This window comes from Muscardinus avellanarius (genome assembly GCF_963383645.1).
Source record: "Muscardinus avellanarius genome assembly, chromosome: 7".
NCBI lineage: Eukaryota > Metazoa > Chordata > Mammalia > Rodentia > Gliridae > Muscardinus > Muscardinus avellanarius.
This window is the reverse complement of record NC_137793.1, coordinates 34,903,732-34,926,259: the sequence shown is the minus strand read 5'-3', so window position 1 is coordinate 34,926,259 and position 22,528 is coordinate 34,903,732. Positions and strand designations below refer to the sequence as shown.

The following is a 22,528-nucleotide window of genomic DNA, read 5'->3' as shown; positions in this document are numbered from 1 at the left end:
TTTGTTAAAGATAACATAGCCAAGTGTATGCTACTTATATATTAATTATATAGAATTAAATAATCACAATATCAATTTATATCATGTCATTCTTCATGGAACACTTAGCTAAATATAATGCAGTTGATATTTAGAAAATGCAAGAAAGAAATGATGAGGCTTAGTGTTAATATATTATAAAGATACCTACTGGTTCTAATTTTTATTGATATAAAAATAATTCCTATTTTTATTGATCATATTCCCATCTTACAGTTTTTAACTCTCTCTTCATAATTGGATGACTAAAAAATTATGAAATGAAACTTATTTAAGTGATGCTTTACTTCTAGTTAATTCTGCAATGTTAAAAATATGCTTAATAACAATAAAAATTAAATAAAAAATTTTGGTGGTACTGGGGATGGAATCCTTCTACTTTCGGGCTACACTCCCAGACCTATTTTATATTTTATTTGGAAACAGGGTCTCTTAAGCCAGCGAGGCTGTCTTCGAAACCTGCGTGATCCTCCTGTTGCCGCCTCCCAACTGCGGGGATTACAAGCGTGTGCTACCATTCTGGCAAAAAAAATAATTAAGAAAAATTTTTAAATAGAAAATTAACAATAGTATGTCTTCCGCATTTAATTTGATATGTTACCTGAACTGAATAGTGATTGTCCTGAAGTCGGCCTGTTTGGTGTTAAAACCTGCATCTCCCTTTCTGTACATGCAGTACATGAAATGACCCTAAGGGTCTCCCAAAGTAGGCCTTTAACATTCCAGAATTTTTACTGTGCATCTGTTGCTGGCATCTAGCCTCCCACCCACCCAGGCTAAGATTAAGTAAATGAAGTTTATACTAGTGCAATAAAGCACATAACGATGAAGTAATAAAATGTAAAGACGGTTACCTTCTAGGGGGTTGCTGATATGGCTTCATTAGAAGACTTGCATACACATTTGTTTAAGAAAACAATGTGTGACTAGAAAAACATAGAAAGTAATATCTAAATGGTATTTATTACCCATCTTTTTGTGTTATATATTTCAGATGGGATTTATACAGCTCAATGAAGACTTCATATTTATTGAGCCACTCAATAATACAATGGCCATAACGGGTCACCCACATCGTGTGTATAGGCGGAAAAGGTCCGTGGAGGAAAAAGTCACAGAGAAGTCAGCTCTTCACAGCCATTACTGTGGTATAATTTCAGGTAATTTCTTTATTTGAAAGGACTTAAGTAAATTGCAGAGATGAATCTTTTGAAAATTTGTCTCTCTTTCTTCCTCCCCTTCCTTCTATTTAGTAGCTTTATTTATTTTTAAAGTAGAATCTCTTTTGGTTAATAACAATTAGGTATGTCCATTTTAGGGCTATCTTTTAGTTTCCTAGAAATATCTACAATTTAATATCAATAAATGGAAATTCTGTAAGACTTCAGAGATTCAGGTTTAGCATGCCCTATAACTTACTAAAATTGTGAAGTGCTCTTTCTTGGGTACTGTTCACCTCATTGGATTAGAAATGATACTGAGAGAATTTCACATCTCCTGAAACTGAATACTCTGAGCTCACAGCCTTAGTTTAGTCTACCTCCAAAAGAACATCATAGATATCTTTTTACTTTGAATAGAACCATCCTCCTTTAAAAAAAAAATACCTAAAAATTATCTTGGATATTAAAATTAGCAGAAAAATTGGAAGAAGAGTGAATATATATATACTTTTAAACTTTATTCTTGATAGCTAAATCCCATAATTCTGAAACTTTTCAGAGACTCATAAATATTCCCAGCCATAAAACTCTTATCTCTCTTTATCTAAGAGTTATCCACAGAAATAGAATGAGGGTTATTGTTTTGTGTGCTTTTTTGCCTTTTTTAGGCAAGAAAGCACACATACCTGTGGCATTTCAAGAAAAAAAAAGAAAAAGGATTTTTTTTAACATAAAGTGGACTTAAAAGTTAGAGCCATCATTCAGAAAAAAATTAAAATTTCCCTTATAAACTATTTTGATACATAATCCAGACATCTCAATGAATATTTACTTGTATAAGAAACACTTCTATTAGAATACGAGGAAATATGAATATCCTGAAAAATCTTCAATAAGACATTAAGATATGTCTTGCACAGTTGAAATAGTGTTAATATAATTAATGTCAAGATACCAATTGAAAAATCTATCGTGGTATTTGAGGCTAGGTTACATAGGTGAATGATGACAATAGGTAACATTGGCAAAGATTATAGCATGTCCAAGTTACAATTCTCTAGGATTTCAGATTAAAAGCAATTATAATATGCTTCTCTTTAGAATACATTTATCTCAAATTAATCTGTGATTTCTATTTTCTTTTGAGAAAACTCATAATTAGTCTAATTAGAATCATCGTCAAAAGTGGTTAAGTGAATCTATTTCTATACCATCTCAATATTCAATATATACAATGAAACCAAAGCAAGACACGTCTTCTGCCCTAATCTAAGAGCTGTAGATACAAAGGTGATAAAGTTGATCAAAAGTTACAGGACTCTGAACAAAAAAAAAAAAAAAGAAAGAAAAGCTTTTATGGTGAAACTATAAAAACATTAGAAAAAAATTGGATTTATTCCATTTAAGGAGATTTCTTTGCATGAGTTATACTGAAAATCTGCACTGTGTAACTTTTGAGTCATAGTAAGTTCCAGCTGTTCTAATTACTCATGTACACTGATGACACAAAGCAGACTTTGTGTGCCTTTACGCATGGAAAAAATTCTTCTAGAAAATTCTCAATTTTAATAGGTTAAAAAGGTACAAGTGCATGACTCATATTTAGCAAACATTGTTTACAATGCCTTTGATATGTATAATATGTATTATATGTATTTTATGGATGACTGTTGCACATTAATATTGACTTACATAGATCAGGACTTCCATGCAAGGAGTGCTAAGCTATCATCAATTAGATGATTCACTAAACTTACCTATTTTTAGATTAAGGGTTCAGTAGATTAAGAATTAATTTAAAATTAGCAGTCTAGGAAATAAAATACTCACCTACTTGTATAAATATATTCTACTGTTACTTTTCCCTTCTTATTTTAGTTATATATACATATTAGTAATAAGGCTGATGTTTGTGTAATGTTACCATATTGCCTTTGCAAAATGGAATCAAAAAGTTATTTTCTTCAATTTGTTCTTTGTAATTTTTTTCATCATTCAATGCCTCTAGTAAACTATATATATGTGTATATATATATTGCTTATATGAATCTTTTTTCAGGACAAGGACTTTCCTACTTTTATAAGGATGTTAGTTTTTCATTAAAATATAATATAGAGGAGGGAGAAGCATCAGAGAACAAGGGGCCTCAGGTTCGAGGCCCAGCTTCAGTTTCACTCTATTAGGTAGTCTTGAGTATTTCCCTTCCATTCTCTCTCTTTTTTTTTTTTTTTTGGGTCTGGGGATGGAACCCAGGGGCATTTGACCTCCGAGCTACATCTCGTGCCTATTTTTTATTCTTTATTTTGAAACTAGGTCTCACTGAGTTGCAGAAGGCCTAAGGTAGCTGAGGCTGCCACAACGATCCTCCGGTCTCAGCCTCCCGAATGCTGGGATTACAAGCATGCGCTACCACGCCTGACTCCCTTCCATTTTTAAATCTTGGTTTCTTTATTTGCAACAATAACCTCTGGGGAATGTAGAGTTAAACATTACCACTCCTGTTCTTAAGAGGCAAACATTGTACTACTTTAGACAAACCAGTAAATCAGCAATTCTATGCAGAGTGATACATAAGATAACAGTCTTAGGACACAAAATCCCTAAAAACAGGGAGCTGAGCATCAAAGATAAAATAAAACTCACTAACACTAGATGGAGAAAAGGGAGTGGAGTGTGCAGGTTAAGATAACGGGGCTTTGGTGTGAGACTGCCTATGTTTATATCCCTATGCTACCCAATCATGTAATCTTAGGAAATTTACTGTATTTCTCAAGAGGTCAATTTATAATACACAGAATGGCGATAGTGATACCTCAGAGTCAGTGCTGTCCTTAGAATTAAATGATATTATGGATGAAAATAAAAACATGTGAGGTTTAATCATATGTTTTTAGACTTTAATGGGGTAAGCATTTCAGGCTGAAGAAACAAAATAAGCAAAAGTGTAAGGGTAAGAGAGAACATCTGCCAGGGGGCCTGGAGCCAAGTGTCTGCACTTGATAGGATACAGCCCTGGAGAAGTGGCCACAGATTGGGTAATAGAGGGACTTGTGGGCCCCACAGTGATATTTATTTGAATTGTGGGCCTTACAAGTGATATTCATTTGAATTGCTAACCATTTTAGTATAAAGTTATGAGTTTGCCTAGGACTCAGTACAAAGAAGAAATTTATAGAAATAAAAATCAAATTTTGAGCAAGCATATAGATCATCTCTATTCTTAGAACTGATTTAACCAGGCTGCAAGTGAAATAGTTCCATACTCCAACTGTAACTGTTGTGGAGATTATCACTAATATGTGGAGGGTTTCATGCAGGGCACACACTGAGCATTGCTTAGTACATATGTTTAAGTTTCTTCTCTAACTGGAAATGTAAAGTATCAACCATGTTTTTTTTTTTTTTTGTGGTACTGGGGTTCCTGGAAACCCTTCTACCTCCAGGCTACACTCCCAGACCAATTTTGTATTTTGAATCCAGGTCTCTTAAGCCAGTGCCACTGGCTTTGAACTTGTGCGGTCCTCCTGTCTCCGCCTCCCAAGCGCGGGAATTACAAGCGTGCGCCACCACACCCGGCTACCATGTTGTTTTTATGTATGTGTATGGATAGAAAATGGTCTGAAGATTTAGGAAATAAAGAATGAGCTAAGCAGAGTTGTAGAGAATGAAAACATCAAAAGAAATAATGTAATAAAAAGATTAATATGCATAATTTTCATACACAATGGATAATTTATATAATGAAGTGTACCATGAATTTAGAAACCTAATGTCTATTTAAATGTAATAAGCAAATAAGGACGCAGGGACTTGACATATTGGGACTAAGGCAGCTGTCACTATCTGGGACAATAAAGGAAACATACATTTCTGTCTCTCTCCTACATAATCTATATGTAGTTTAAAAAGCCCTCCTTTCATAAATTATTTTGGTTCTCCTTTTATCTTACATCTATGTCTACTTAGTGATCATGACCTCTTCCCTACATGTCTCCTTTCTCTGTAGGCAATTTTTAGGACTTTCTTCTCTTCTTAGTATTTTTCTTTTCATAGACTTCTTCAGGGTGATATAACCTAAATCTATGGCTTCAATTTCTTATTCATTATTCAGCCTCTCTCCTGATGTCTAGGTATGTAGTAACTTCAGGTATCTCTGAAACACCTTAGAATTAATAAATCTCATGATATATAAGAGTCATTGGTATATTATTTACAGAACACTGAAAGGCTGTAATGTGCCAATCTCTTTTGAGGTTCTGAAGATTTTAATTTAATTTCATCTGTAGTTATATGCTATCTTCTTTCTGTAAGTTGTCATGGATTTATTTTCTTTAGACTAGGAAGTATCTTAGAGCTATTAAACAAATATAACTTATTTTAAGTTCTAATATTTTTTAAGCAGGAAAGATAAAAACATTAATTTATTGAGCCTTTATTAAATTCATATTGCACAGCACTGATTTAGGCTTTGGAAAGAAAACAAGCAAGTTATATAGACTGAAAATGCCATCATAATGCAAAGTAAGTTACTTTTATGTGCAATGGTCAGGAAGGCTTTTTTTATCAAGAGGAGGTCAAAAACACTTCTGGAATAAGTGTGTTGAAGTCCAAAAGAACAGCTGGTCTGAAAGTCTGTAACACTGAGGCTGCCAACACTGACAGAACAGAGCGAACAAAGGGGAAATATGCAGAAGAAATGGGTGAGACCTTAGGAAATAGAAACTGGGTCCTATCTGTCCCTGAGTTGGTTCAAAATTCTACAGTTGCAGAAGTATTACATGAGAAGCTGGGCGTGGTGGCACACACTTGTAATCCCTGCACTTGGGAGGCGGAGACAGGAGGATCATGCAGGTTCGGAGCCAGCTGTGCTGGCTTAAGAGACCCTGTTTCTAAATAAAAAAGTATAAAAAATAGGTCTGGGAGTGTAACCCAGAGGTAGAAGGGTTTCCAGGAACCCCAGTACCACCACCACCACCACAAAAAAAAAAAAAAAAAAAAAAATATATATATATATATATATATATATGTGTGTGTGTGTGTGTGTGTATGTATATATATATATATATATATATATATATATATATATATATATTACATGAGATTCTCTTGTTTTAAGTCAAGCTAGAATTCTTGATTTGACAGAAATATAGTTTATTAAGATATTAGTTGATGGTGGTTATGGTGCAAGCCTGTAATCCCAGTTCTTGGGAGAATGAGACCGTAGTATTGCAAATTTGTCCAGGCTCAGCAAAGATGCAGTAAGATTCAGCAACCTAGTGAGATACTGGTTAGAGATGTAGTTTAGAGGTAGAATGCCCCTGGGTTCAGGTTCAATCCCCAGTACCAAAAATAAAAGATATTATTTGACAGATCATTCTAGCTATACAATTTAGAACACACAGAATTACTTTGGGGGCTATATATAGACTGAGAACCATTCTGTGCTTATATGTGGATAGTTTTTATGTTATGGCAGGCATTACACAGTGGAAACACTCTCTCCTCTTACTGGAGCTCCTAGTGTAGCTATGAGATCAACCAAGCAAATAGTTATATTATGACATGAGGGGGTATAATAAGGTATTCTCAGGAGACATCTAACTGACTGGAGGGGAACATGAGCCATCTGTGATAGCTATGGTGTAGGCTAAGTTGCTATAATAGAAAAGACTGAGCCAAATAAAACCAAAGTTTATTCCCCCCACATCCTGCAGTTTAGAAGCATGCGAGTGGGGCAAGGCAGGTTGCTCAGTTTGACCTTTGACATTATCCAGTGACCTAGATTCTTCTGGTCTTATCATTTACTACCATCCCAAAGTATAATCTTCCACAGTGTCCATCCTAGCTCATAACACTTTTTTTAGATTCTTGCTCATGAGAGAAAGCAAAGAGAGAAAGTAGGGGACATGCAGTTTTATTTGAAAGAGTGATCCAGCAGTTCCACAAATCAGTTCTGCCTATATTCCATTTTTCAACACTGAATTACATAATCATACACAGTTGAACAAAGGGTGAAGCAATGTTTATGGTTGGGTAGCCATGAACTAGCTACAAAACAAAAGGGACGGGGTTTGGAGGGAGATTTTTTTTCTATTCCTAAAGGGAAGAAAGGGAAAATGGATATGGAGGAATAATGACCAATCTCTGTCATGGCAACCTCCTTAAAATTTGAGGATGAGAAGGTGAGAACTAAGAGAAAATGTGGAAACATCCAGCTAGAAGGAGGTGCCATTTCTCAGCTCTTGGATTCTTCCATATTAATCTCATCTGCTTGGTATAAATTGTTATTGAGAAGCTATCACTACTAATATTTCCTGAATATGCACTGGACAGTACTCAGAGCTTTTCTCATTTCCTTTCAAAGCCAATGACAAATCCATCTAGGAAAGGTGCCAATGAAATGTCAGGGGAGCTACTAATAAATGTGAGGGTATATATATATATATATATATGTATATATATATATATATATGTATACATATATATACACACACATACTTCTTGTGATAAAATTTATTAAGTATTGGCTCTGCCAAGACAAGTTTTTTTCTATTAAATATTTGCCATAGCTTATTTTATATGATTCTAACATATATCGTTAGGTAGAATTGATATCACAATTGGAAAAACTACACAATTAATTTTCATGTGACCACTAGATACTAATAAAACTAACTTCTATTTTTGTCCCTCCTTAAGGTCTTTGGTGTTAGCTTTTGGTACTAAATCTGGATCCATAAAGTTAACTTCAACTCCAGTGATTGTGTTTCAGATGACTACTATTGTTTCTGGCATCTTGCATTGCCTTGTTATATGTTATAATGCTTGTTTTCAATATAAATTGAATGTTTGCTTTTATTTTATAGCACTTAAATTAGTGAACTGCCTCTACATGATATAGGAGTAAAAACTGACTTTTAAATAAATTTGTATTGTGTATTATTGCTGGAAAGAAGTGAGAAACAGTATTTATGTGAAAAGTAGAGGCTGGGGAAGTTTCCAGTAGTAGTGGTGGGGTACAGCTCCTCTTAGATCTCAGAGCTTACTCAAATAGACCCAGAAATCAGTAGTGGAAAGGAACCAGTGAGTCAAGAATCTAAGACACAAATTAATCCTGTAACCATAAAAAAGAAAAAAATGTTAGAGGCTAAATAAAGAGAAAGGAGCCGGGTGTGGTGGCACAAGCTTATAATCCCTGTGCTTGGGAGGCAGAGACAGGAGACCCTGTTTCCAAATAAAAATATAAAAATAGGTCTGGGAGTATAGCCCAGAGGTAGAAGGGCTTCCAGGAACTCCAGTACCAGCAAAAAAATAATAAAAAAAAAGAAATAGAGAGAGGAGAGAGGGAGAGAGGAAGGAAGGAAGGAAGGAAGGAAGGAAGGAAGGAAGGAAGGAAGGAAGGAAGAAGGGAAGGAAAGGGAAGGGAAGGGAAGGGAAGGGAAGGGAAGGGAAGGGAAGGGAAGGGAAGGGAAGGGAAAGGAAGGGAGGAGAACAAGCAAACTTAGGCCAGGTCACAGGGAACAAGAATCAAGAAGTATATCAAAAACAAAGAAGATTAATTAGAACTATGAGAATGTATAACCTTGAATTCAAAACAAAGTTAGAGACATCCAGGGATACTAATTGAACAAACATGTGTATCTTCATACTTACATGGTCTCCACTAAAATTACAGTAAAAATCAACAAGTACAAGAAGTTTGGAAAAAGAGTTGATGGCAGTTGAACTTTGGTAAATACCAAGGAGAGGAACATGTGAGAGCTGATGTAACAGTGGGTTGTGGAGATGAATCTACAACCATAAACATTTATTAAACTGATTAAATTTTACACTTTAATGGGTATATATTATAGTATATAAATTTTATAGCTGTTAAAATAAAAATATTATTGAACCTCCACATGCATATAGAAAGTTGCATAAATGATGTGTCTAACTGCTGAAAGGTCTCAAAATTAACATAACCATGAGCCACCACCAAGATCATAATGTAGAAAATATCAGCACCACACGGATGTTGCCCTCGGGCATACCACTGAGTGCTAATTTCTCCTTCTCCAAGATATTCACCAGCCTGACTTCTAATACTCTGTCTTCTCAGTCATTGCTATGTTTCCTTAAGTGGAATTACTCTACCTTCTCCTCTGTAACTGGATTCTTTTGCTTAGCATTTTTTTTGTGAATTTTATCCATGTTTTGTACCTTGCAGCAAATGGTTCCTTTTCATTATTAGATAGCATTCTATTATATTTCATTATATAAATAGGCCCCAGTAGATTTATATATCATACTATTGTTGATTATTTGATCCAAGAAAAATAATTCTTCTCTGAATAATTTATATATGTAGTTTGTATAAACTTCTGATAGATTTACATTTTTGCTTTTTGATCAGGAGATATGCAAATGTTCAACTTTACTAAACACTACAGTTTTAATAATATATGTACCCCAATCCAAACTCCCAGAATATGTGTTTCTGACACTCCCAGTCATTCCAGTATTCTTGTTGATACTTGATATAATCAATCTTTGTAATTTGAGTTATTGTTGAAATATACATTTATTTAATTTGTAGCGATTTTAATTTGTTTTTCCCTGAGGAAAAATGAAATTGAGCACTTTATCGCACACCAATTAGCCCTTTAGATGACTTTTTTTTGAGAAATGACTCCTCAAGTCTTTTGCTCATCTTTTAGTTGCATTGTATGCCATCGATTTGGAGCAGTTCTACATTTCTTTATTCTAGAAATGTATTGCAAATATCGTCTATCTCTTGGTGGCATGCTTTTTATTTGAACAGTGGTATGATGTAATAAGAAGTGCTTAATTTTTATATAATCAAACATAGAAATGTATTTTGTTTGTGAATGCTGCCTTTATTTGGCTCTGTTGGAGGGATCTTTATCACCCTGAGGTCAAACTTCTGTGTGTTTCTGATGGAAGGTAGAGCCAAATCTTGAAAGGCTATGAATGTCAACTGCATCATTCTGGGCACTTGCCTCAAATTAGGATGTGTGGTACTTCTTATAAGCATACCTTTACCTTGCCATTAGTGTAAAAAAATAAAATAATAACATCATTTGTTCAGCAAGTTACTTGTTACTTTTATATGCAGCTCTGTGCCAGAATTTTATTAATGTGCTTATGATAATGCCAGCCATCCACAACTCTGAACGTAGGTGATGTTAACCCATGATGAGGAAACAGGTTGGCTGGGCGATGTTAATTCCCTAAAATGGCATAGTTAGGAAGTGGCAGAAGTCTAGTCTACCTGATTTCAAGCTAATACTTCAACGCCAAGTACCTTTCCAGATTTCTTCTGAACAGAGAACTTACTCAGTTTTGCTCACCGTTATAAAAGATAAACATTCTTTGCTTTACCAAGATGAGGTATGCTTAAAATTTATTTCTCTGTTGCAGATAAAGGAAAACCTAGATCTAAAAAAATAACACAAAGTGGAAGAGAGAAACGATATTCATACAAATTACCTCAAGAGTACAACATAGAGACTGTAGTGGTTGCAGACCCAGCAATGGTTTCCTATCATGGAGCAGATGCAGCCAGGAGATTCATTCTAACCATCTTAAATATGGTAGGCAAACTTTAAAGTGCGCTTGGAATTTTTTCAAGAAAACTCTAAGGAAGAAATGTGTGAGTATTTATAACGAAGTTCTTTAAAAATTAACTCATTCCTATTTCTTTCTTCTATTGATATCAGTAAAAATACTGGCTTGATATCTTATGCATACCAAATTGATTAATCTCCAAAGACATATTATAATAATTCATATAGTTTAGTTAAAAACCCTGTTGTTGATTTTGATGTGGCAAAGTATTTTTCTTTTATTCTTTTCTCTCTTTTTTGTGTCTTATTTTCCTTTTCTCTCTTATAAGGTGATTTATTGATATCAGCAGAATGTTACAGCTTTTTTTTATACGCATGATCTCACTGAAAGCATTACAAATTAGTTGTGGGGTAGCATAAGGTGCATATTAGTAATCCACTGATCTCTTAATGTAAAATTAAATGTCAGATATGATTCTAGTTGATAAGGGAAACCTCTAAGAGCTACTGGATAAAATTTTTACCAGTTGAATCTCAAGTAGCTAACTTTGATACTTTCTGGATTGCAGGCTTCTAGTCTGAGGCATTTCCTGGGAATTTATGATTGAGCTAATCCTTTTCTTTAAGTGCAACTATATTGGATGAATCTTCTTCAAGGAAGAACTAGAAGATTGCAGTGAAGAGTAGCTCTAAGGGGAGAATAAACAGAAATAAAAACAAAGGCAAATGTCCATTTATAATTTCTGTTACCATAAAAGGCAAGATAAGCACCCCTAATTCAGGGATAAATATATTTCAATATTTACTATCAGTTGAATATTTTCCTAGTGGGTAGTATTTTTTATACTTGAGACATGTCCGTCCCTATTTATCTACATCCCACCTACTCCACTAGTGCTTAACTAGCATAGGGTGGACCAACATAGCCTGCCAGTTTCAGTCTCATTTATATAGTAATATCCCTTGAAAATATGCCTTTGGTATGCCAGTTATATATTTATTAATACAAATTAAATAGTGCCAAGTTTTTTTTTTTTAAAGAAAAACACGCTACCATATTAAAATTTTTCTTGTTTTCCAGCTTTTTACAATAAAATTTCTCAAATAAATTGAGACTTTCCTCATGTTGGCCTTTAAGAAAGATATTTCAGATGGTTTTTTTTTTTTTCAATTTTGCTTTAGGATTTTCATTTTTATTTGTTTTTAGGTTTTTAACCTTTTCCAACACAAGAGTCTTGGTGTGCAGGTCAATCTTCGTGTGATAAAGCTTATTCTGCTCCATGAAACTCCAGTAAGAAAGTCTTGAGTTTTTATTCAACTAAGTGGGTGAGAAACTGTGTCAGGAACTTTTAAGTAAAGGGAATGTTATGGATATACTTTTATTGACTTAACATCCAGAAATATCTACTGAGTCACTCACAGTATACATAAAACTGGCCTGTAGTTTGGTTAATACCTCAACTTTATTCGAAAGATGGAATGTTCTTAGTTACCAAGGATCCTGACAACAAACCTTAACTTTCCAAAACGTAATTTTAAAAAGTCATTTTACATGACAGATTTACTCTATTATTTAAACATGTGCTTTTAAAACATTCTCTTATCTGTACTTCATTTTAAATGGAGAATAGTCTGTGCCATCATTCTGGCATGCTGTTTAAGGCTTTTTCAGAAAACCTTTGTTTGTTAAGTTGTATAAATAATGAGTTACTCAAGTTAAATGTTTCACATTTCTTAATGTTCCTTTGCACCCCTTTCCTTTCTCAGAGTACCATTAAGCAGATTTTGTAATATTGCACCGTCACAACATTTTAAGATTTTTTTTTTAGCTTAGGCTAAATTAATGCTAAATGTCTTTTAGGTTCTAATTAATGTTGTGATCAGCGATTTGCTTTAGTAATTCAGGAAGTGCCCTCAGTTTTTAGTTTTTTTCGTATACCTAAGCTAATCTACCTTGAAGTAAAATATCTTCTGTTGCAGGCAGATCTGTATATTGGGCACCATGGAGAAAAAATGCTGGAGAGTTTTTGTAAGTGGCAACATGAAGAATTTGGCAAAAAGAACGACATACATTTAGAGATGTCCACAAGCTGGGGAGAAGATCTGGGTTCGGTAGATGCAGCCATCCTCATAACAAGGTAAATTTTCCAAAGCGAATTCAATAGCATTCCTAATTCAATAGCTACACTGTTACTCCCATTGATCCCTTGAGACAATATTTTTATTCCAGATTTTGTGTTCCCCAAATTTTTGCATAAATTTTTGTGTTTCAAAAATTTTGGCATAATGATTTTAGTCACCTCCCTCAATATATAATGATTTCTTAAGATGGGGTGGTATATGACAAGACATTTGGTTAGTTAATTTAAAAATTCATCCTCTGTTTTTTATTTTAAAGGCATAGCTATAGATGATGATTAAAACTATGGTGAATTTCAAAATTATAAAGTTACAATGTAGCCGGGCGTGGTAGTGCACGCTTGTAATCCCTGCTCTTGGGAAGAGGAGACAGGAGGATCGCGCAGGTTCGAAGCCAGATGCGCTGGCTTAAGAGACACTGTTTCCAAATAAAAAATATATAAAAATAGGTCTGGGAGTGTAGCCCAAAGGTAGAAGGACTTCCAGGAACCCCAGTACCACCAAAAATAAATAAATAAATAAAAATTAAGTGACAATGTATGTTTTTCATTCATTATCGTATGAAGCAAACAAATTAAAGTCAGCAATTTATAATTTTTTTGCATCTTTCTGAGAAAATAGTTTCAGGTAGTTTTCTAATTTATTAATTTAAGCCACATTGTACATATACTACTTATAAACAAATGTAATATAACAGTAAGTATAATATGTAAATGTGAATGAGCCAAAATCTGATACATATGAGTATTCTACATGAGTATTCATCAAATACTTAGACTTGATGAGTATTCATCAAATGCATGCATTTGTCTTTCTTAGAGCTAGCAAAAATGAATGATGATTCACCCTGCACTAGCAAATTTATTTTAGTCATCAAAGTTATTAGTATCTCATCATGGAAAGCAGAGTAACACCCTTAAGCACAAACTTCTAAATTAAATATACTGAATTCATGATAGCTTCTTGCAATTCATTATATTAAGATTATCCTACGTAATTCATAAGAAAAAAATCTATGGAAAAATGCAACTGCACTTTTACTTTCAGCTATGTAGAATAGTGGACTTGTGCAACAAACAACAATAATATAAGAAAATATTGATGAGGCAGCTGTGTTCAGTCATTACAGAATAAAAAAATGCAAGACAGAATAAAAAATGCAATTACAGAATAAAAAATACAGAATAAAAAAATGCAAGCTGAAAAATCCCTGAAAGCAGGATAGTTTGTTAGGGAAGCACTGCAGTTAGCTCAGGTATTTATCTGGGGACGGTTATTTTGACTGCTATAGCTATCCAGACCAAGCACAGTGGTCCTACTGAGGACACCAGAGATAAGAGTTCTGTGCTTTGGAAGGTGCAGGAAAGTGCATGTGTAGACTGTCTTTAGAAAATTGTCAAGAGCAGGTCTGAATACACACAGATAGAAGTTGCCCCAGATTTACCAGTGTTGCTACTATTGAGTTCATATTTGAATGAGATATTGGGAATTGAGCAGATTAAGGCTACAAGAGTAGAACAATCAAATGAGGCCTTTTCAGCCCTCATAACATTTGCCTGAGAAATAAGATAGTCTGTAGTTCATCATAAGGATAATTACCTTACCCAGAGAAATACCAATTCTTACCTCACCCTAAGAAAGCTTAACATAATCTTTAGAAGAGGTGGATTTTGGAGGCTGAGTTCTACTAATTATTGAGTTTGTAAAGGATCTCTAAAAGGAAAGATATAAAACAAATCTATAGCTAACATGGCACTTAATGGTGAAACTAAATTATTTCTCCTTAAGACTTAAAGCAAAATAAGACTGTCCAGTAATTTCATTTCTATTCAATATTGCACTGAATATCATACAAAGAAAAAGAGAATTATAAGTACTGGGAATAAAAAATGAAAAACAGACTTGTATCATAGATGATATGACTTAGTACAAAGAAAGTTCTAAGAAATTCAGCAAAAATGTTAGAATTCATAATTGAATTTTCAGGGCTACAGAATATAATTTTAATTTGCAAAAATCAAATATATTTTTCTGTATTGAAAATGAACAATTGGGAAAATGTTTACCCTAAATTCTAAAGTCAGAAAATGTCAAAATAATCTCAACAATATCTAGACATTACCTTTAAAAAAAACTACATAGTAATAGTCAGAGAAACTAAAAATATAAAGTTTCTATTTTTGGAAGACTGAGGGTTATTAAGATGCAAATTTTCTTTAAATTAATTTATATATTGAATATTATCCTAATGAAAATCTCCTTAAGATTTATTTATTTATTCATTTATTTTTTTTGACGTGCTGGGAATTAAACCCAGGGCCTTAAGCATACTAGGCGAATGCTTTATCACCAGACTTCATCTCTATGTTTTTTCATTTTATTTTAAGACATTGTATCACTGTGTTATTTAGGCTGGCCTGGAATTTCTGATTTTCCTCCCTCAAGCTTCCTTGTAGCTAGGATTACTTATGTGTACTACCACACCATACCATCTGAGGCCTTTTTTGTATAAATTATAAAGTTTCTTTCAATATTTACTTGGAAATTCAAAGGATCCAGATGAACAAAGGGAAAATTGAAGAAAAAAATAAGAATTATGAGTCTCCAATAATTATTTGAAGAGATGTTCAACATTACTAATAATCAGTAAAATTCAAACTAAATCCACAACCATTTGGATGGCTTCAATTTTTAAGATTCCAAATGCTCAGTGATAGTAGGGTATCGAAGACTCCTGGCTTATTTATGAGATTATAAAATAGTTTGACCACTTTGAAATATCGGTATTCTCTTCAAATATTAAGCGTTAATTTACCATATAAGCCAGATCAGATTCTGTATGTTTATCCAAGAAAATTAAAAACATTTTTCTAGAAAGTCTTGAAAGTTTGTAGCAGAATTCCATTGTATACATATTCCATAGTTATAAATGGTGTAATCCATTCATCTTTTTTTTTTTTTTTTTTTTGGTGGTACTGGGGGTGGAACCCAGAGGCTTTCTACCTCCGGGCTATACTCCCAGGCCTTTTTTATATTTTATTTGGAAACAGGGTCTCACTAAGTTGCTGAGAGCCTCACTAAGTAGCTGAGGCTGGCTCCTGTCTCAACCTCCCAAGTGTGTGGGGGGGGTTACAAGTGTGCGCCACCACGCCCGGCCATCCATTCATCTTTTCATCTTTTGATCGCCATGGTTCCATAGTTTGGCAATTGTGATAATTGGATGCTTTCCCTAATGCAGCCACTAGGGAAATAATGGGACATAGGAGGGGCTCTTAAAAAAGGAGGAAAAACCTTAATGAGTGAGGAAGGTAACCGAACTGAGGGAAATGGGAGGGAGGTGGAAAAGAAAACACCTCAGGGCCCGATGTACATACTTAAACTTACCAAAGTCAATCACTGCTGAGCACAGGAAGGAGGGGTAGGGGAAGGAACAGGGCAGGAGCTGAGGAAGAGTCAATGAGTGCTGTGTGCATGGATGCTCTATCACCCTGAACTACATCAAGATGTATAATTACAATGCACCAACTAAAAAAAGAAAATCTGTAGCAGTTATAAGTAACATATCTATTTACAAGTAAAAGGATATGTTGAATAAGTTGTCATATAGCCATACAATTGAATACGTCATCAAATTATTGATATATGTAATACTAAGAATGAGTATCTAAAACATTAGACTGAGTGGAATAGTCAATTAAAAAGAGATCAGAAAGATCCTTCCATTTATGTAAATCTCTAGAAAAGGCAAAATTTATGGTTTTAGATGTTGCCTGTATGGATGGTGGAGGGAACTAAACAGGCACCAGGAACTTTCTGTAGTGATGGGAACATTATGTATCTTGCTTTCAGAGCATGAGTTTAGACATTTGTAAAAAAATGTATCGATCTGGATCTGTTCATTTAAGCTGTGTGCATTTTATGTAAATTTTTCCCCAATAGAATTGATTAAAAAAAAAATCCTAGTAAATTAAAATTGATAGAAGAGAAAGAAGACATGCTAGACTGAGCAGAGAACTAGGGACAATGACTAGAGATGAGTCTGAAGAATTAAACAAGGTCCAATTGGTGCAGACTGTGATGCTACAGTAAAGTTTCTCACAGTAAGAAGCCACTCTCTCAGTAGGCAAGTTAGTAACGATTAGATTTGTTCTAGAATATGGTAATTCTGGTTAAAATGTGGACAATAGTATGAAAATAGAACACAAATTATCTGTCAACCCGTTAGAAAATTATTACAGTTGTCCATGTAAAAGATGTTCATGTAGGTCTGATTTTAGATAAATACAGATACTAAAAAGTAATATTTAATGAGATATATGACCTATGTTTAATTTATAGTTTTGCCAGCACAGTGATTTTGGTTACAAATCACTTTACTCATTTAGGAAATTATTATTCTTGCTACCTTATTTTAGACACATCTGAGAATCAACTCTTTTCGTTGATGGTAGCCTCTAGTTGAAATGTTCTAGGGTGTTAATATTTAATATGCTAAATATTACCAGCAGTAATTTACATAGAGCTTAAGGTTAATTTAAATTAGAAAGTAATATACAAGCTTTTTGAGCATTCAGAATTATGAAGCAAATATTAGGTTTCTTTCGTCAGCTCTTTACATCCAATGAAAATTTATTTAATAATTTACAATTTTCATTTCTGAAGTGTTAGCCTTTTTTGCCCCGCAATAAAGAATTCAATAAAGTACTGAAACTTGAAATGTTTTATTTGTTTGAAAGAATGTAAGTCTACCTTGTATGCCAAAGCTATTGTATTTTTACTAAATAATTCACAACGGACTAGCTTGCTTCCCAAATTCTATTAGTAATAGATGAAAATACAAAAGCCGGTGTGGTGGTGCACGCTTGTGATCCCCATGCTTGGGAGGCTGAGACAGGAGGATCGCACAGGTTCAAAGCCAGCCTCAGCTACTTAGTGGGGCTCTCAGCAACTTAGTGAGACCCTGTTTCCAAATAAAATATAAAATGGGTCTGGGAGTATAGCCCGGAGGCAGAAAGTCTCTGCATTCCATGCATTCCACCCCCAATACCACCAAAAAAAAAAAAAAAAAGATAAAAGTACAAATACTGAACTTTTTTAAACATCCTAACATTCTAATGTTGAAAAAGAACATATTAGTCCGAAGATTATTTCTATTTATTTCAGGTTAATTTAGTTACCTTATTATCTGATTTTATTTTCTCAGCATTAAGTAAGTTGATGGGTAGAAAAGTGATGAGAAAATAAAGTTAGTGGCCATGAGCTCCACCTAGAAAAAAAGAAGAGCAAAATCAAATGTAGAAAATTGAAGTATGTAGTATCTCAAAATCAAAGAAAGATTGAAATGTGAATGGGAATTCACAAAGTAAACGGAATGAAAGACAGTGGTATAATGGAAAGTTTATTGGCCCCTTAAGTTAGATAAGCAAACCTGTTGATCACAGGTAGTCTACTTATAAACTGTGGCACCTCAGCAAGTGTTTGGCCTCACTGATCTTTAGGTTTTACCACCTGTAAAATGGGTATGACAATTCCTGTTGCATAGAATATCAGATTCCATCCCAAACATGATCTGCTTAAAGAACCTGACACTATGCTTGAACATGGCAAGTACTCAATTAAAATAGCTACTATTATTTTGATATTCTTGATACTGATTTTAAAGAATAGGGAACAGAATATATATAAAGGCAAGGGCTACAGCCAAATAAGTATAGTGTGAACGAGCTGCTATACTGGATTTTCTTTACTCCTATGGGGTAAAGAGAAATAACTTGAATGTATAAGACCAACTGCTGGAATTGACAGCCAATTTCAGTGATGGATGATATCTAGGGATTTTTTAAAAATGTATTTTATCTGACACATCATAATATGAAGAAATCCTTCATATTATCTACTTCTCAATAAACTGTTTCTACACAGTATATTTACGGCAAGAGAAAAGAGCCACAGGAAATAGTTTTATGTATTTGGAAGGGTAAGAGTAGCGTTTCCTCCTGCATACTTTCAACACATTTTTTGGACTGCATAGCAAGGTTGTTTCTTCTGAGAATTTGTTGAGTTTATATTATGCATAGAGCATTTCACATTGTTTTCATTAATAGTCTGTATTTAAATTTATACTGACAAAATATATCATAATTTTCATATATAATTATATACATATAAACGTAGACCAAATACTTTTTAAGAGGAGAAATAGCCTTTTAAAAATATGAAAATAGTAGTCTTTTCTGAAAAAATTATAAGCAACATAAAGATCTATGTTAGTTTATAATTGCTTAACAAGTAACTGAAATTCAATTTCTTTACCTATTTTCAAAAATTTCTTAGATTTTCCCATTTTTAAATTTAAGTATTTTGTTTGTAAAAGTGTTAAAATATAAGTTGAAAACATGCATCTTTTCTGTGGTACAGAATTTTCAGAGTTACGACTTATATTTGGAAAGATCTGAATGTACAGGCCAGTGTGTGTGTGTGTGTGTGTGTGTGTGTGTGTGTGTGTGTGTGTGTTGAGCCCGGGGCCATTCTACCTCTGAAGTACCCTCCAGCCCTTTTTATTTTTTTATTTTTGGAACAGGATCTTGCTAAGCTCCTGAACTACACAATGATCTTGAACCCATGATCCTCCTGTCTCAGCCTCTCAAGTACTGGGATTGCAGGCATACACTACTGTGCCTGTTTTTTTTTTTATTTGTTTATTTTCTTTATGACTTTAAGATTTTTTCTTAATCATGTTAACTAATCTTAGAGTATGACTATCCAAAAATGTTTTTCTGTGAATCGTTTCTATAATAATAATGAACTAGAAGTGTGTGTGTGTGTGTGTGTGTGTGTGTGTGTGTGTGTGTGTGTGTATGCACTGGAAATAGAACCCAGACATTCTACCTCTGATCTACAGACCTATTTTTTTTATTATTTAAAATAAGGGCATACTAAGTTTCTAAAGACCTCACTAAGTTGCTGAAGCTGGCTGTGAACTTTCAACTCTCCTGTCTCCATCTCCCAAGTACTGGGATTATAAGCATGCACCACCACACCTGGCTGCAAATTTTCGTTTTAAAGATTAGGGTTTTCAGTGAAGACATAGATCCTATTTTTGTCTTATAAATCTAAGTATTGTATGTTACATTTTGTAATGATTTTGCATGAAAGATTCTTCAATGTATATTTTATCATACTACTAGAGAAAAAAGAATTTATACTACCCTATGCAATCTATATAACTATTTATGATCCCACAAATAATCATGTGTGCTTCACTTAAATTTTTAATGTGCTTTTATTGGTGCATTATAGTCTCACATCATAATGTAAATCATGTTGACAATGACATAGCATTTGATGTGCCAATGCTATTTATTCCCGAGGTCCTTAACTTTTTGGAAAGTAACAGAGAATCTGGAAATGTTCAAGATTCTAAGAATACCGATCTCTATATTTCTAGGAATTTAAAACATTATACTGTTCCTGAAGATAGACCATATTTGTACTTCTTACAGCCTGAACTCTCTTGTCTCTGCTTCTTTATTCTGACCTGGTTTTCTGTTACTTGTAAGTAAGCAAATTTACTTCAATAATTTATGTTTAGGTTATCTCTCAATTTTAATTGAAAGATTCTTTGTTTTTCTAAGAAGAGGATGATAGAAACAAGTGGAGGCTGGATAGCAAGGAAGCCTAGTGGTCATGATGAGTTTTTTATGGAGTTTTTTTTTACTTTGTATGTTCTTTTATTGGTGCATTATAGTCTCACATCATAATATAAATCGTGATGACAATGACATACATGTGCACAGTACTTGCTAGATTCCCCACCTTTCCATCTTCCCCCTTCCCAATACAGAGTACTGAGACTGATATTGGTATTTTCACATATATACACAGAGTTGATGGTAGTATTTTCATTAATTAACCTCAGTTTCCCCTCTCTCCTTCCCTTAGACCTCCTTCCTGGCTCCACTGAGGTTTCTTTTCCATTACCTGAGTCCTTCTTGTATCCCAGTTAATCTCTATCTTAGGCATACTAGGGAAAATATATGACATTTTATTTTCTGTGATTGGCTAATCTCAAAATATAATGTTCTCCAGGTCCTTCCATTTTTGTGCAAATGACATACTTTTGTTTTTTTATTGCTAAATAAAATTTCATTGTGTGTATATCCCATAATTTTGTAATCCATTAATCTGTCGATAGATACCTGAGTTGGTTCCATAATTTGACTCTTTTGAATTATGCTGCTAGGAACATGGGTATCCATATATTACTGTAGTTCTCTGGTTTTAGTCTTTTTGGAAAAATACTCATGAGTGGTATCGCTGCATCATATGGTGGATTCAGTTATACTTTCCTAAGGAATCTCCATACTGATCATGTTACTGGCTAAACTAATTTGAAATCCCAATACAATATTAAAAAGTTTCTATTTCCCCACTTCTTTGCCAACATTTGTTGTTATTTTACTTCTTTATGATTGCAATTCTAATTGGTTTTGGATGGAATCTCAGTGTAATTTTGATTTTCATCTCCCTGATAGCTAATGACATTGAACATATTTTTACATATATATTGGCCATTTATATGTCTTCTTTTCTGAAGTGTCTTTTCAATTCAGTTGTCCATTTCTTGATTGGGTTATTTGTTTTTCTAGTGCAAAGTCTTTTAAGTTCTTTGTACCTTTTAGATATTAGTTCTCTGTCAGAAAGATAGTTCAAAAAGGTCTTCTCCCATTCTGTGGGATTTCATTTTAGACTCTTGATGGTTTCCTTTCATGTGCAGAAACTTTTTAATTTAATGCCATCACATTTTTAATTTTGTTTTAATTTCCTGAGTTTTAGAAGTCTTGTGGATTAAGGTTTTAACTTGAATTTATAACCTGACCTGACCACCATTCTTTATTTTTATTGGTGCATTGTAGTCATACATATTAATGTAGTACAAGATGGTAGAGGCATACATTCACACGTCACTCATTTAGTCCTTTCCCAATTCCTACCCCATTTCTCCTCCTCCTTCTCATGTTTGGCTTCCTGATTGTACATTAGGGAATTTCTCTTTTACTCCCTTTCATCACCCTCAGTTAAGTCACCTTATTTACTCATCTATGATTTCTCCTCTTTCATTTAGAGTTCCTCCTATGACCCTTTTTCTCCATAGCTTATGCATGTTATGGAGACCATCCGATTTTTTACTTTTGTGACTGATTTCACTTAGCATAAAGTTCTCTGGTTCCATCCATTCTTCCACAAATAACTTAATTTTGTTTTTTTCTATAGCTGTAAAATTTTGTTTTGCACATATCACACAATTTTGTAATCCATTCATTTGTTAATGGATGACATCTTGGCTGGTTTCATAGTTTGGGAGTTGTGAATTGTGCCGCCATGAACATAGGTATACATGCATTAGTTTGGTAGTTTGGTTTCCATTCTTCTGGGTAGAAACCCAGAAGTGGTATTGCTGGATCATATGGTAGGTTTGTTTCTGTTCTCCTGAGGATTCTCCATAATGTTTTCCAAAGTGCCTGCACTAATTTGTAATCCCACCAACAATGTATTAGAGTCCCTACTTCTCCATATCCTTGCCAGCATTTGTTGTTGTGTGTGTTTTTAATGATTGA

The 22,528-nt window shown here is 33.8% G+C and overlaps 1 protein-coding gene across 1 annotated transcript in view; it reads left to right on the top strand.

The window, feature by feature from the left end:
* The window catches only part of ADAMTS19 (ADAM metallopeptidase with thrombospondin type 1 motif 19), a gene marked incomplete at both ends in the record, with an annotated part of 271,867 nt that overhangs the window by 65,584 nt on the left and 183,755 nt on the right, over nt 1-22,528 (top strand). Inside the window, 4 exons of the mRNA XM_080698493.1 lie at nt 1,034-1,199; nt 10,627-10,799; nt 11,980-12,063; nt 12,753-12,910. Coding sequence (XP_080554619.1) covers nt 1,034-1,199; nt 10,627-10,799; nt 11,980-12,063; nt 12,753-12,910 — 581 coding nt within the window. The remainder of the gene's footprint in view (nt 1-1,033; nt 1,200-10,626; nt 10,800-11,979; nt 12,064-12,752; nt 12,911-22,528) is intronic.